The following is a 16,583-nucleotide window of genomic DNA, read 5'->3' on the forward strand; positions in this document are numbered from 1 at the left end:
GAGAGTTGGATGATGTCCACCCTGCTTTCAGCTGCCCCTCCCACAGGCCTCTCCTGGGCTCACACACACACACACACACACACACACACACACACACACACACACACACACACACACACACACACACACACACATCATCCCACCTCACCTCAAAGTGCCAGCAAATCTAAATCTACCTCACATTTTAGTTGAAAACGACTGATACCTTGTTGGTCTGTTGTACTGTAAGTTTGCAGCAGGTGTGATCTAACAGGGTGAACGGTGCCTCAGGCTGCAGAAATCTAAAGGAGGGCGCCTGAGGCTACAAACTGGCAGCCTCTAACTGGAGGTGTCTGTGTGTGCAACACTATAATAAAGGCTGCAGTTGTTGCAAACAAAAAACAAGTTGAAAAAGTGACTCAATGGAAAAGCAACAAAAAAAGTATTGTAAATGCTATATGCAATGGAAATGGAAATATTTTTGAACATTTCAAAAACAACAACAAAGCAACACAAGAGCATAATCTGCACATTTATTCCATGCTCTGGTAGTAAATTATGTTGGCTGACATCAAACATCCTTGCAATTAACAAGGAAAGGATGAGACAATAGGCTTAGGTAGAGGGGAGGGAGAGACATGCTCATACAGTAGTCACGCAGTTTAGTCCAGACAACAACAGCAACACAAAGACCTAGAGTGGGAGAGACAGATGGGAAGAGAGAACAAATACAGAGAGACAGTTTTGAACCAAATGAATGGAGGAAATAGAGATAGCCTATATAAAAAGCAGTGTGTTTTCAACTTCATATCTGGGCTCTGTAAACCACTGCCTGGAAATCCAAAGATAAAAAAATTAGTGAGAATTTAGAATTACAATCCCTCAGGTGTTCTGGCACAGATCATTACACGTTATCGCCACAGAGCCTGTCTCCTCTCTAATGACTCATCGGATGAGTCACAGAGCCTGAAGGAGCCCAGAGACCGGACTGGGCACAGTCCCGCGCATTAGCAAACTCCCCTCACTAGATGGTTTTCAAGGCATTCCATGAGACGCTGACCCAAAGCTTGTCCTCGCAACACAGCATTTCAGCAGACAACGCCGGCATTGTCTGCACACAGAGAAAGAGGGCAGACAGAGAGGGAGAGGGAGAAAGAAACTGCCCACATACAGTGTAAAAGGCACAAATAATGGTGGAAGAGGGGAGTGCAGAAAGGGAAAAGGGCAGGGGAAGAATGTGCTGCTTATACAGGTCTGTTATCTACTGGAGTCTTCATGAACAGGATTTGGAAATAGATCCAGCTTGGATCAACTCTGTGATTCAGAATAACTTGGAAATGCGAAAAAGAAAGAAAGAAAAATGAACTCCTTTTCTTTCACAGTGTATTGTTTTTTAATCAACAGATGGAAAGAATAAGGTGCACGTGAGACCACAAAAGCCTACCTCAATCAGACTTTCAAAAACCTTTAACTGCCCTGGTCAGTCACATGTTTAGCAGATGTTTCGATAATATTATTCTAGATAAAAAATCATATTCATATTCTTGGATGTAGAGGCATCCTTAAGTCATGTGACCGTTCACCTGTTGACTCTGTTTTTGCATCTGGGGGTTTTTTCCTGTCCCGAACTTCTTCCAGTACCAGGTGAGAGCAGCAGCCTGTGGAAGGAGTGCCGCTGATTTATGGCTCTGTCTGCAGACGGTCACAAACAGGAATCGGCCATATCGCTGATAAGAGTGACTGGCAGTGTGTAAAGTGAGGTGAGGTGTGTTAACTTAAGCATGCCCTTGGATTTTGGATTTCTTTCACAGTAAACTTCCATGCCCAAAGTTTGTGTGTGGTAAGATATTAACACAATGCCAACATTAGTATCTCTGCCAAGGCTTATGTCAACAAGCACACCAAAATTAAGAGGAAACTAAAATCAAATTCATGGTAAGTGCTCCTGACCTGACATAAAATGTAATGGGTTCTCACCTGACCAGTGCAACATCTGTCCACCAAGTTCAGTGAAAATCTGTTCAGTACTTTTTGTGTAATCCTGTGGACCAAGCCAGCAGGCACAGGTGATTACATAACCTCTTGGTGGAGGTTATTAAGGATCACAATGAAATTATGTTCTCTCTCTGACATCCAGTCACAACTAACACATTTTTCCTTCTCAGCCTCTCCGTCTCTTCCAAAGCTACTGTTGCCTTTAATGACAGCCAAAAATGAATTCTCAGATTGTGTTCACACCATTTCTTCCAGTTATGTATAACCTCACACACCCCAGCCTGTCAACACCCACTCCACCCCCTCACTCCCTTTTCATCTTCTCCTCTACTATCCTCCGGGGAAATAAAGGTCACATTTCTTTTCCACACATAAACAGGCTGAAAGGCCACTGCAGCTACGGATGAGTCTGTGGACGTCCAGTTCTGACTTGAGGCTGACATTTAACAATAAAGGTGCCCAACATCCTGCACAGTGACCAAGCAACGAATTGGGAACTAACTGCAAATATATCATTATTTCTATATATAAAGATTTACTGATAGGACACAGGAGAACAGACTGTTAAACGCACCAGCATCCAATGATCAGTTAGGATTAGTTGGATCATTTTATCACTGTATCACTTCTGATTGAATCTGAATCATTATCTAAAATGGCACGTTCATTCATAATATTCAAGTCTCCACTCTGTCAGTTATTTTAATTATTTTAAATAATCAGTTATTAATCAATCAAGAACATTTTGTTTCGATTACATCTGTGCAGAATTAAGAAACAAGTCATCTCTTCCTATTTACACGGTGTTACGACAGCAGAGTTGGAATAACCTTCCCTGAGGTGTTAAAGCAGAGGAATGACAGGGAAAGCAATTTTCTCTGACACACACACACACACACACACACACACACATGTAGTCAGTCCACCGCCCGGACTCGCCCGAGCCACAGCCCTGTGTTTGTTCTCAAAGCTGCTGCTCCAGGTACAAGGAGGGAAACACATGCACACTCACCTGAGGGTGTGGCACAGTGCGCTGAGTGGTAAGGGTGTGTTTTTATGACACTGTAGAAACACGTAGCCTTGGGATATTCATAAGCACACACGCACAGACACTCACACACCACATGCATCAGTTTCACAATCATATTGAACTCCACACCCTAGGTGTTTCGCAGCTGCAGCCCAGTTAATGCTCTCCACTTTCCCTGAGCAGTGGAGATTATGTAAACCTATAAATGTGTTCACATCTGCTCACCTATGAGTTTATGGCTGATTGTGACGCAGATCAGAGGAATTGATCAGAAGAGGGCGAAGAGCCAGTTTGTGCTCGAAACGTTACGTCTTGTCTTAATAAATGGACTGCATTTTGGAGCCCTGTGGTGTGCGAGCCGTTCTATTTGCTTTCCAATCAAAAGAGGGATTAACAAATCCTACTCACTGAGCTCTTGTCAAGGCCTTTTGGGTTTGAGTATATTCGTTCTACAGCCTCATCTCAAGTTTAACATTTTTTTATAGAGTTAAGTAAGAAAATTGACAACTGGTATAATATCTGAGAGCTGAAGTCTTTGGCTACATGACAATGATGTTGAGATCAAACTGAAAAATTCTCCTCTAATGCATTTTAATGCATTCTTAACATGTGGCAGTGTAACACTCTTGAAAATTACAATTTTAATGCTTTCATTCCAGAGGAGCTGTACTTGACGAGATATTTAGATGTACTGTATAAGTGTGGTGAGGATTGTGTGTGTGCGTCATGCACTGTGAAACAACAAGAAACCAGAGAGCCATCAGTTAGCACTCAAGTGACATTGTGGGGACAAACGACTAATTTACATTCCCCTATGTGGTATCCCTTATACGTAGTATTGATCCTATGTCTTGGTGGAACTTCTACTCTCATGGTTAAAACATAAAGAGACGCACACACACGTACGATGCAGGCTGGAACAGATCATCTAGCCATCTTGATGAGTGTATTGATTACAGTCAATAAGGAGTAATTGATGTCCTCTCTTGTCCAGTGGGGCTGTAACACCCTTGGGATAAGTGTCTTTTGTTCATTTCTTCGTTCCTGAGTCAACAAGATGTGTGTGTGTGTGTGTGTGTGTGTGTGTGTGTGTGTGTGTGTGTGTGTGTGTGTGTGTGTGTGTGTGTGTGTGTCCGTCCCAACCCTAGCCAGAGGATGTAATATGAGCTGGCAGTGTTGTGGGTGGGGCCCCAGTGTTAGTGGGTGCAGGTGTGCTTCAAAAAAGATGTGAGCTCGCACCAAGTTCACCTTTTTCCTGACAGATTCAGGTCGGCAACAGACACTGACTCATCTCAGCTTATAAAACGGCATTCACAAGTCACTATCGCTCCCTGATTAGATAAGGTGTCTGATTCCAGTGAAATTGTATTTAATTAATTGTTTTTATTATTTTATCTACTCCTAGTGGACTTTAATGATCAATCATGTTTTGCATTGTATCTATTTGGCCCTTAGTATCTGCAGCAGTCAAGACGTGTCACAACTCCCACCACAAAAAACAGAAACGGAACAAAAAACATTCTCTCTCTGACAGCAGTAAAAAATAAAGATATATCTGACCATAGATATTTAAAAAGCTGCAATGTTGACAAGACAGTAATGGCAAAAGTCGACAGATCAATGCCAAGATCTGCAAAGAAAATATGGGCAGGGGTAGTAAATATAATTCACTCTCATTCTTTGAGACAGATAGTAAAAGAGAAGAGTAAATCATCTCAGTGGCAAACAGTGCACAGTGTAGCTCCCACATATGAGGGTGCAGCAGTTGGTAGGAAAACTAGGAACAAAAAAAAAAAACTCTGTTATTCTCTATTATAGTTATGTCTCTTTAAATGTAAAAAGGTTGGGGGCTAGTTTGGGGGCCTTGCTGCAGTGGCCCAGAGAGCTCTGTGAACTGCAAATTAAGAAAACTTAATACAAATTGACACAGTAGCCTACAACTGAAGTGTTTCCAGGGGACATTAAAAAGTTACAAACATAGCTAGAGCCTGGGACTCAATGCCCAAAGTTAAAAGTAAGAGTCATTCAAATAGAACAGTAATAAATTCAATTCCTAGTGTGATAAGGTTTCTGCAAAAAAATCTCTCTATCTATTAACACTGCCTTAAGGAATACACACTTGATCAGTTTTACTGGCACTTTAGATTGGATTGGACCATGGACCTTTGAACTTGTGAGGATTGTTATAGAAATTCCTCCATTATTCCACCGTTGCTTTTGTTTTGACACCACTGGAGGGAACTTCCTTCCTTCTGTGTTTGTTCACAGCACTTTTCTGTGTTCAAGAAAATGAGGAAAACTGAACATGATTTTTGTTGCTCTTTCACTTGTCTTCTCATCAGCACAGGACAATCGAATGTAAATAGCACATACTATATGATATTATGGAATGGTTCGGCATATCAACGAAAATATAGATATTATTGACACTGTGTGGCCGCTGTCTCAGTGGTCTCTTGTTTTGGTGAAACTTTCCTGAAATAGATCAAACGTGAAGAGGGGAATTTTTCTGGGGAGAAAGGAAACACAGACCAAGTTCTTCCCTCAAGTTTATCTGATTGTATGGTAGTCTCCACATTTCCTAGCGTGGCCTGTACGCATACACACTCACTCACACACACATGGCTAAACGATATTGCTTTTGTATAACCGGTTTTCCACAGGTTCACACACAGCCAGGGTCTATTGTGCAGTGCAGTGAGCTCCAGTGTGTGTTTATGTGAAGGTGTGTGTGTGTGTGTGTGTGTGTGTGTGTGTGTGTGTGTTGGTGGGTGGATGTGGGTGTGAATCTGCAAATTGTTAAAGACGGACAACATTTATCATAGAGCTTTTAAAGCTGCCTCAGGCGATGCATATTATCCACACATACGCACGCACAATACACACCACTCTCTTACTTTGTCAACTGTGGGTTTTTTTAACTCGGGAAGGGTGTTGAAGGAAACGTATCTGTGATCTGACAGAGCTTCTGATCACTCCTCCAAAATAGTTGCAGTGTTTTAAAAAGGCATTCCTGGCAGTGGAGGAGTCAGGAGGTCAACAGAGAAAGTTTTCCACCTTGTAAGTGTCAGTCAAGGGGGAACCCTCCCTGTCCCAGTCTGGTGACTCGAGTTTACAGCAGCGCTGCTCTGGCACACACACACACACACACACACGCATTCTTGCTGATTAAGTGTAACTTGTGACACACATCTACTCTGTGTGGCCTAATTTGACTCTAATACATTCTTCATATCAAAGTGCTTAGCCTAGTAGCCTCATTAAGGAGTGATTCAAGTAATCAGAGTCACCTGTCCCAGGTGACTCTTGGTATCACATTATCAGTCATATTTTGTTCTCACTGGACAATGACATTTTCATACTGAGATCTAATTTATTCTAAAGCTTTTAAAGAAGAGATGGCAACAACAGTTGGTCAGTAATGATGTTTTGTGCAGATATTTGTGGGGCCCTGAGGATGAATCCTGACAACTTCTGTGGCCATGTGACTTTTCCTGTTGCACCCCAACCAGATAAAAGTCTTTCACACATACATGGTTCCCTGAGAACACACACTACCCCATCACACTGGCATAACACAGACACACACCACCTCATCATATTAATGGCTTACATTTGTATAGTGCTTAAAGAAGAAGTTCAGGTTAAAAGTTTCAGGAAAGGGCCACTCGATGCAGGATTCAAACTGGGGCCGCCCGCAGTGAGGACTGCAGCCTCAACACATGGGGTGGCTGCTCTACCAACTGAGCTAAACACTGCCCCTATCTATCTATCTACATCCAGAGGTGTCACAACAGGGCAGGAAACCCAATTGCCTAGGGCCCCGAGCTGGAAGGGGGGCCCCAGGAGACGGCTGACATTGGTCCATATCAATGACAACATAATGTTGCCAATGTTGCCAATGACTGTGTACACAGTACACAATATTGTGTAGTATACACAGTATATGAATGGCAGTAAATTGAACTTGAATTACAGGATCTATCTATCTATCTATCTATCTATCTATCTATCTATCTATCTATCTATCTATCTATCTATCTATCTATCTATCTATCTATCTATCTATCTATCTATCTATCTATCTATCTACCTCTAATAGTGCAACAATGTTAGGCAACAGTTTGTTAACGTCAGTGATTTTCTAACTGTGCTGTCGTTTCCCTCATTTCCCTCATTTCCACCAGCCTGTAGCTACATGTCCTGCTACAGTGGATGTTCAGCCCCAGGTACAAACCTCAGCTGTTTTCATTTGGCCTTCAGGTGTTTTCACAGAGAGGCTTACTCAGTCAGGTTGAGTACATGCCAGCTGGACAGTTGCATTTGAGACGGATCTGCCTCCACAAGTCCGAATATGAGACATCACCTTGTTCACGCCACAGCTCCACCGGTCACCACGGAAACCAGGAATTCCTGAGGTGATCCTCAGTGAAGTCCCAGGTAAGTGTGATATATCACAGGTTCACTCTCACACACATGCAGCGAGGTAGGTATGGTCACCTGGAATGCAAAACATATTAATCTACATATCCATGAGTTAGACACACACACACACACACACACACACACACACACACACACACACACACACACACACACACACACACACACACACACACACACACGTGGGTGGGCTTTATGAGGAATGCATAAAAGATATGAACATCACATGATGTGACTGTATCTTCAGCATAGACAGAAGACACACTGAAATGTGTGTGTGTGCGGGTACTATGTCTGCGGTTTTGGAGAAACAACATCCTTTATTGATGTATTTGTTACTTTGACCCTGTTGCACCACTTTCATATTGCTGTGTGAACAATTATAAAGATGAGAATGTGAAAATAGGTTTTAATACACTGTACATAGTATAATGTAATAATACATTGTAATCACACAGTAACAAAATACTGGTATAATTTGGCTGTTCAGATAGGATGGTTGTTTGTTTAACAGCTGTTTAGGTGTAAAGCCAACTAGCTAGCATGCTAGTTGTGTCATTAGGCTGAAGGGCTGTAGCTTGATGGGTTTACCATCAAGCAGCCAGTGATCGCTACAATCTACTTAGTTAGTGGTATCTGTCTGGTCATAGGTGAACCAAGAGTGAAAGGGGCGTTGGGTCATGCCTACAGCAAGGTGTGTCTAATGATCAGTGGACTTCCACAGGAAAATTCAACCAAACCCTGGCACTTTCTTTTTTATTAGGCCTATTATTGTGTATCGATAAATGACATTTTGATATCTAAATATCAGCTTGAGTCAGACTGTATACACTCACACAACAATGGCAGTTTATGTAATAGATGGTTTATATAGAATAATCGTGAAGTGACAAATCCTCAGAACACTAAATTACAGAAAGGCCCTCTTGAGTTCATTAAATGTCTCTTGCACAAAGTTGTATTAATAATGTAGAAATAAATTGTGAAAATGTGCGACCTTGCCAAAAATGTGACTGTAGGTCTTTATAAACAGCCACATGATAGATGACAAATTTCTCCCAAAGCCCAAAGCCTATCTTTTCATCAGATTTCACTGGTAGAGATTTTAAGATACAGAACACTATGGAGGATCCTTGACATAAAGAGGCGAGGACTCACAGGAGAGCAGCAGCAACGAGAGGGGAGAAGGAGAAGGAATGGGTCCTAACATGCAGCGAAAGTATGAAAGACAAGAGAGAAAATTCACGACCGCAATCCCACACCTCACCCGGCCACTCCCTGCTCCTCCTTAAATCCTACTCTCTTACCCACCTCTACTCCCCCCATTATCGGCCTCCTCCTCTTTGCCTTCACTTTTCTCATTCCTGCTGACAAACCACTCAACAAGTATTTTCAGATTTATATGATATATTTGAGGTGTAATGAATCCTAAGTAAGTAGGAACCATTGGGAATTATTTACACAATATTAACCCACACACCTACACAAAAAAAATGTAAAAAGAGAAAAATGTAATGTAATCTACATCACTATTTGTCTTGCTCTAGTAATAATTCAATATGTGAATCATTTCCTGGCTGGTCATGATCAGACTTCAGATTAGCGGACCCACCTTCATTTCTATGTACTCACACCCATAAACTGGCATCGGCATGAACACAGGAACACACAGACACACACGCACGCACAGGCGTAGACACATGCACACCCTCAGAGTACATTGGCAGGAAGTGAAGACACACCCGCCAACAGGCTGGAGTCCAGTGTCTCCACTATGTTTTTCTTCTTCTTCCACGCATCTTCCCCTGACAACACTCCTTGGTTACTGTAACATTAAAAAGCATCAATATTGTAACATCAGACTTGCATTATCCATACAGGACTGTGGCCAGTGTCTCACTTAGGAGAGGCATTTAATCTCTCAATTATCGAACACTGCTACCTGACTTTTATGTAACCAAACAAACCTTCGATTTTAACACAGTGAGAGTGTTTGATGTTAAAGAGCCTTGTGTGATTTGCTATGATTTCGTGTGCTCCTGTAAGTTTTCTTTATTAAATCCACCTGCAGACAAAAGATCTAGACAGTCGAGAGAAAAACACAAAAACAACTTAAGTATGTGTGGAATTTACAGCACTCAGCAGCGTTATGATCTCTACTTATCTTACCTTCAACATGTTTAAGTGTACACTGAGACACTCACTGGTAATTAGTTGTAGACAATTGGTTCAAGTCAGTGAAACAGTGCTAACTTTGACTTTAAGAGACAGGCGTAAACAAGCTGAGACGTACACTTCTCTGCTCTCTCACAGTTTAAATACCACAAAGTGTAGGCTTCTTCCCATCAGAGTGAATATAGCAGGATTTGAAGTCTTTGTTGACTACAACGTGCAGAGGTTTGATGTCATTAAGCAGTGCTGCCATCTACTGGCGATCCTTGACTTTACAGTGTGTCGTTTAACCGAGAGAGATTCCCACAAACCTAAGTGACACCAATATATAATGTAGTTTGTGTTTCATGAGACCACAGTAAATGAACACATAACCATAGCTTCCAACTAAGTTTGTATTCAGGGCAGCAGATACGACTGAGATCGCACCCTTTGTAACATTTATGGGAATTTGGGACATGATATAAACTTACATTCTGAGGTTACATGTGCCTTTTCACATTTTGGGATTATTCGGAGAGTATTTGAGACTGATTTTTTTTCCCCACACAAAAAATCAAATAAAAGGCATACAGTAAAAAAAAATGTGTGTGCATTATAGAGGGCTTGAAACAGTAATTGGATTGCAAGGTAAAATAAACAGAATGACAAGTGACATTTGGTGACTTTATTTAAAAATAAAGTGTTACCAAATAATATAATAGTTTTTAGTGTTTGCTTGGTGACATGTATGAAACTTTACATGTGAATGGGTCCAAACTTATGACTTCCATGTTTCTAAAATCTTGGCCTTCAAATGATTCAATTTAACTATCACAGTACAAAGTGCTGTGATGAAATGCAATGAAACCTGCTCAAGTTCTGTATATGAGCCAGTGCAAAAACATTTTAGAAAAAAATGAATACGGTATACAGGTATTGGGGCCTGTGATAACTTAACTTAAATTCTGACACTTTAAACAGAGAAAAAAGTTCAAGTATTAATGTCTTGTAAGAAAAAGGGTAGTTTACATCAAGTGTTGGAAACTGATCTTCAACATCTGGTCTGGATGACAACAGCTGGTTCCCTTCAGGTCACAGACTGCTCTCTTCAGGCAGTTTGGTGAGAATATCCACCCCATCAGACGTGATGACCACCGTGTGCTCAAACTGAGCCGACCTGAATAATGCCCATGAGAAAACACAGACTGTGCATTTAAGATTTTAAAGGAATGGTTCAACATTGGCAGAAATACTGGCGCACCCTTTTGAGATAGTTTGAGGGTGACATGAGAGGATTGGCATCTGTCTAATGCAAGTATGGAGCAATGCAGCAATTAGCTTTTTGCTTGACCCCCCCCACCTACCTTTTATCATCTACAGACACTGCAGTCCACTTGTCCTTAAGGATCCTGAACTCTGTAGACCCCTCCATCAGTATGGGCTCTGTAAAACAGACTCCATCAGCCCCACACTCAGACACAGTGACACCTTTACATTATAAAATGTAACTCGCCTATTGTGAAAGCCATCCCTTCATCCATGGTCATGTTGTTGTCATTAGCTGAAAAAGAAGACAACTGAATGAAAAATACCTTTTGGTGACATATATATTCCAGCTATTAACCTTAATTTTTCACACGTTTTTTTTATTTTCCAGTTCTCAATATCCTTGTCATGATTCTGCACTTTTTCCAAAACTTCTTGATTCCAACTCTTCTCAAATCTCTTCGGTGTAGCATGTTCAAATGTCTATTTATCAGTTCAATCTCTTTTTCCAACACACGGTAAATATTGTAATGATTTGTTTCAATATAGACAAGAACAACATTAAGATTTGAAGACAGTTACTGCTTAAAATAGACCAATAACATATTAGTCTACTTGCCAGCCCATAGGGCCCCATTGTGAACCCGGAAATGTTGAGTACCCCAAAGTTTTATGTTAGAAATATATAGTATGGGTCCCCAGCATTCAGAAACTGCCGGATGCTAACTTATATATATTGGGCAATTAGCACAATTGACATAATTAGCATAAATTACCATAGTTTCCTATATGGGCAATATTTCCGCAAAATTGACTTGGCTGATCTGGGCAATATTGGAGTGGTTTTAGGGGTTATTGATGATGCTGAATCCATTTCTGACATTTTCAAAATTCAAAATGGCTGTCTAAACCGGTAGTGACCAGATTTTAACCGCCAGTGGGCCAATTTTGATGGATTTCAATCTGGTCCCTTCCGGTTTAGACAGCCATTTTGAATTTTGAAAATGTCAGAAATGGATTCAGCATCATCAATAACCCCTAAAACCACTCCAATATTGCCCAGATCAGCCAAGTCAATTTTGCTGAAATATTGCCCATATAGGAAACTATGGTAATTTATGCTAATTATGTCAATTGTGCTAATTGCCCAATATATATAAGTTAGCATCCGGCAGTTTCTGAATACTGGAGACCCATACTATATATTTCTAACATAAAACATTGGGGTACTCAACATTTCCGGGTACTCATTGTTGGCAAGTAGATTATCTGGTTTTGAAGAAAGAAAAACATGAGAGAGATTTAGGACAAGGATAAAAGCAATAAGCTCAAAGTCATTGGCTCCCACAGTTTCCCTCATCATCTGAGAACAGACCCAAACTCACCATGGTGCCAGATCTCAGGATGGCAATGAAACTGAGAGCCTATTCCATGTCCGATGAAATAAGGACACACTTGGAAACCACTTGCCCAGGCTATTTGACTGCCAGCAGAACAGAAGATATCAGATGTGAAACGTGATGTGTAGTGGGTGTAGTTGTTTTTTATGGTATGTGTTTTGCTTTGTGTACCTAATAGTGTTTCCTATAACACGGAGCTCAGCGCCCGGCTTGCAGGCAGCAATGGCCTCATCTCGGCAACGCCTGGCGGTCTCCACCAATCGCCGCCCTGTCTCATCCACCTGGCCAATCAAGAGGGTTTCTGAAGTATCACCGTGGTAACCATCCAAATACACCTATCAGGAATAAGCAGATGTCAGTGACAGGACCAGTTTTGATCTGACTCATGCATCTGTGTGTGTGTGCCTACATGTGTCTGTTCAGGCATCAACTTACAGTCACATCGATGTTGATAATATCTCCATCTTGAAGCGGCCGACTGCAGGACACACATATAACAAGATGAATGATAAACACAGCGAATCCCTCTCAAATTTCATAATTTACTGTTGTTAAAATACAGTCATATATGTCAATATAATACCGTCCTCAACAGTAAATATCAAATATGATACTGCATTCATCATATTTACTGGGAAATGTTCCCAAAAATGAATGAACAAGTTCTGGGTCATAAGAAAAAATCTTAAATGTCTCACTCAGGAGATAATGAAGGAGACTGTGGTGTGTTCCCTTTCTCTTTGGCAGAGTCTAATGTCAGTAGGAAATAAATGTAAATAAAATCCGTTTACATAGGCTGTGAGTGAGTGTCTTGCTGTTTTACCTGTCAGGTATACCATGACAGACCACGTTGTTGACAGATGTACAGACCGATTTGGGGAAACCACCATATCTGAGAGGGGATGGGTAGGCGTTGTGTTTGATTGTCTCCTGATGTACAATGAAGTCTATTTCATCTGTTGTCATCCCAACCTTGAAGACACAGGTCATAATGTTGTTGTTTTCCACGCTGCAGAAACAGCAACAGTACAGTACTGTTGTGTGTACTGTTGATGCTCACCTTCAGACTGCGTACAGCCAGTAGCAGCACATGTCTGGCTAGCTGACATGCTCTGGCAAGGCCTTGGATCTGCTCTTGGTCATTGATCTCAATGTAGTCTGGCCACTCCGGCACCAGCCCAGTGCCCACATAGTCCGGTCGCACGATGTGCTTCAGTCAGGGAGGGACAGGAAAGACAGGATATGAAGGTTGGGTAATAATGTTTTCCTACAATTCAATGTAAAACTATTAAATTACTTGGCAACACACACCAAACTACATTAAATAATAACAAAATTCAAAGAGTGCAAGGATTTTTTGCATAGCAGTTACAGCAGGTGAATTTTAAGCGTGCCAAGACAGGAGCAGCAATGCAAATGTTTCCCTCAACAAAAGCAAAAGAGAGGTTTAACATGAAATCAATGTATCTATTCCAGTAACTGTCATCATTTACAAAAATCTTCTTTTTTTCACCTTATGGGAAAGCACATCATTTCAAAGACCTGTGAAAATGCAATATATTATATTGCAATCTTACAATTACAGTCAGTAAAATGAAAATTTCCATCTAGGGGTCACTCAAGAACACAAATGTTCCCATATTCAACCAAAACGCCACTCAGGACTGTGGCATTATGGGAACACTAGGTCCTGTGAGAAAAAGAAGTGAAGTCCGCACTCTGTATCAAGCTCCTCTATTGTTTATTGTGGAATGATCAACGTTTCGATCCCTGTGGATCCCTGTTTCGATCGAAACGTTGATCGTTCCACAATAAACAATGGAGGAGCTTGATACAGAGTGCAGACTTCACTTCTTTTTCTCTAAGTTTACTTTGTTGGTCCTGCACCTGTATTGTGTTTGGATGTGCGTGCTCTACTCCACTTTTGTGTTCTCAACACTAGGTCCTGTACCTTGGGTACTGCATAAGCGGGCCTAACAGTAGCTGGTCGAACCACATTGTGAGAATTTTTCCACTTCCTCCAGAAGAAACAGCGATGTTGCTGACACAGTAGGGCTGTGGGAGGACCACGACTTCTTAGACAACACACTCTCCTCAGGAAACCACCCAGTCCTGGAGAAAAGCACAGGAGGAACATGAGGAGGAGAAGGCAAGGCGTTTCTGCTCAGATTAAATGACGGTAGAGTAAATCTATCTATCTAGCTATCTATCTCTAATAGTGCAACAATGTTAGGCAACAGTTTGTTTTTAGCATCTTATATTTTCTGAGCTACATAAAAAAAACACTGACTTTTATGACAATTTGAACATTCATTCACACCCATGCTGCCTCTCCATCTTCCTCCCACTGTCCAAAGACATGGATGGATGGATGTAGTGAAGGCTTAATGTTGCCACTGTGTGGAGCTGTTGTGTCAGAGCCTCAGCTCCCAGAGGATCCAACCACAACTACTTGAGCAACTCATGATATATTACATGGTATGTTGTTGGTAATAATCGCGCCAATCCCAGTTTATATCCCCCTCCAAAAAACACAATCAGCCGTGTGCACTGAGAACTTGGATTCAACTCGGTATGCAATCGTAAGCACATGCAACACACTTTATTTAATCCACCCGTACACGCTAATGCAATCCAATACAACTACTCTGCCATATCTGTGCTGCTTATTGGCGCTGCAATGTAATGACTTTTATATATAGGCTCGCTACAGTCTATGGTTTTGACACTATGACAGAGGTGTTGAGTCAGGATGGCAGGTGCTGACTCCACGACCTGTCGCCGCCGCCGCCGCCGCCGCCGCACCGCTCCTCTCTGCATGGATGTAGTAAGCTAGTATCAGTAGTTCACCAATGACTTTCTAAACTTTCTGCCTTTCTGCCGTCACGGTGTCGTGTTTTACCGTGTTTGTTACACCAGCACCGTGTTTTTACGCGACCGCCAGCTGCCTATTTGAGGACAGAAACAGTGTTAGCTCAGCACCGACCTGATCTCGGGACAAGTCCTGCTGCACCGTGCGCCGCCATGGCTTGTTGTTGCTGCTGATCACGTGGGCCGGCCAGGGGGGGTCACGTGATTTATGATGCGTTTTTTTAAACAGCTGTGAACTAAATGTAAAACCAAAACTTGTTTTCCTTTTTTAAATGTATTTAGCCTATTATTCCCGCTCATACGTAGCCTAATGTTGTTTTTTGATAGATTTATTAATCTTGAACTTTAATGATGTTGTCATTTTTACAATACCCCACAAAACACTTATGAAAATATAAAAACACATTATGCTGATGGTTAAAATATTAGACTTTGTAGCTGCTATCAATGCATGGAGGGATATCAATGTGGTACTTCTTCTTGTATTTAAAGCAGAAGTAAGTGATATATTTGTGTTAATATAAGTCTTAAATAGTTATATCTTCCGACAGCAATCACTTACATAGAGTGTTTGGTCTGAATCACGGGTCTGTCAGTCACTCTGCTCTGCTCTGAGCCCAGGAGAAAACATTTATCGTATCCTACAGTTTTTATCCAATGAGGAGAGAGAACGGCATGCAGGGCTGTGTGTGCAGCCAAGGGACGCCGTGAATGTGGCGACGTAGGGACGAGGACTGTTATGGTGCGTTCAAGGCAACTCGTAACTCGTGTTTTTCCGACCCGTGAAGTTGTACCAGTTCGATCTGGTACGAGTTCACGGGTCAGAAGTTACGAGTGGCCGTTATAGTGACTTTCACCGGTAAAACAGGTCGGAAAAACACGAGTGGGTTGCCTGGAACGCTACAAAGTCGTAAGTTGTGACTTGAAGCTGTAATTTACGGTTTCAAAAGCCTGAACGCAGCATTAGCCAAAACGACCGGATCGCTTACTTCTGCTTTAACAGTATCAATCAATATCAGGCTATCCCATTCTCTCTCTCTCTCTTTTTTTTTTTTTTTTACTCTGCATTTACCATTATTTTACCGATTAAATAAATTAAAGATAGTGTTTCTATACAGACCCAAAATATAAAACAGGGGGTTAATGGAGACGTATGCTGCACCTAAACATATATCAAGACAATAAAGGACTGCACCCATGATTCAAGAATTGAAAACAGTTCTAATGGTCAAACTATACTTCTGCTTTATAATTTCATTCACATCTTTTGAATAGGCCTATATCAATTGATGTGACCGTTATGAAGTATCAGACAGTCTACTGTTTTAATAGGCTGTCAGTATTATTATGAAAAGCAAGATGGTCATTCATGATTCTGTAAATAAATGAATGGAAATTCCATCTTTAACCCTGATGGAGGTCTCTGTTTTCTCTCTAAACCTCTT

The 16,583-nt window shown here is 41.4% G+C and overlaps 1 protein-coding gene across 1 annotated transcript; it reads right to left on the minus strand.

The window, feature by feature from the left end:
* Nucleotides 1-9,242: 9,242 nt before the first annotated feature.
* On the minus strand, nucleotides 9,243-15,326 carry metap1d (methionyl aminopeptidase type 1D (mitochondrial)). Its single transcript, XM_085805871.1, has 10 exons — nucleotides 15,254-15,326; nucleotides 14,219-14,379; nucleotides 13,328-13,477; nucleotides 13,091-13,239; nucleotides 12,703-12,745; nucleotides 12,439-12,602; nucleotides 12,253-12,350; nucleotides 11,115-11,162; nucleotides 10,966-11,044; nucleotides 9,243-10,778 (listed from the first exon to the last, which is right to left on the minus strand). Exons 1-10 carry the CDS (start codon nucleotides 15,291-15,293, stop codon nucleotides 10,694-10,696), a joined length of 1,017 nt encoding a protein of 338 aa, XP_085661997.1. The 5' UTR covers nucleotides 15,294-15,326; the 3' UTR covers nucleotides 9,243-10,693.
* Nucleotides 15,327-16,583: the final 1,257 nt, after the last annotated feature.

The sequence above is a fragment of the Trachurus japonicus genome, chromosome 17, assembly GCF_045865225.1.
Source record: "Trachurus japonicus isolate A0001 chromosome 17, Traja_1.0".
Taxonomy (NCBI): domain Eukaryota; kingdom Metazoa; phylum Chordata; class Actinopteri; order Carangiformes; family Carangidae; genus Trachurus; species Trachurus japonicus.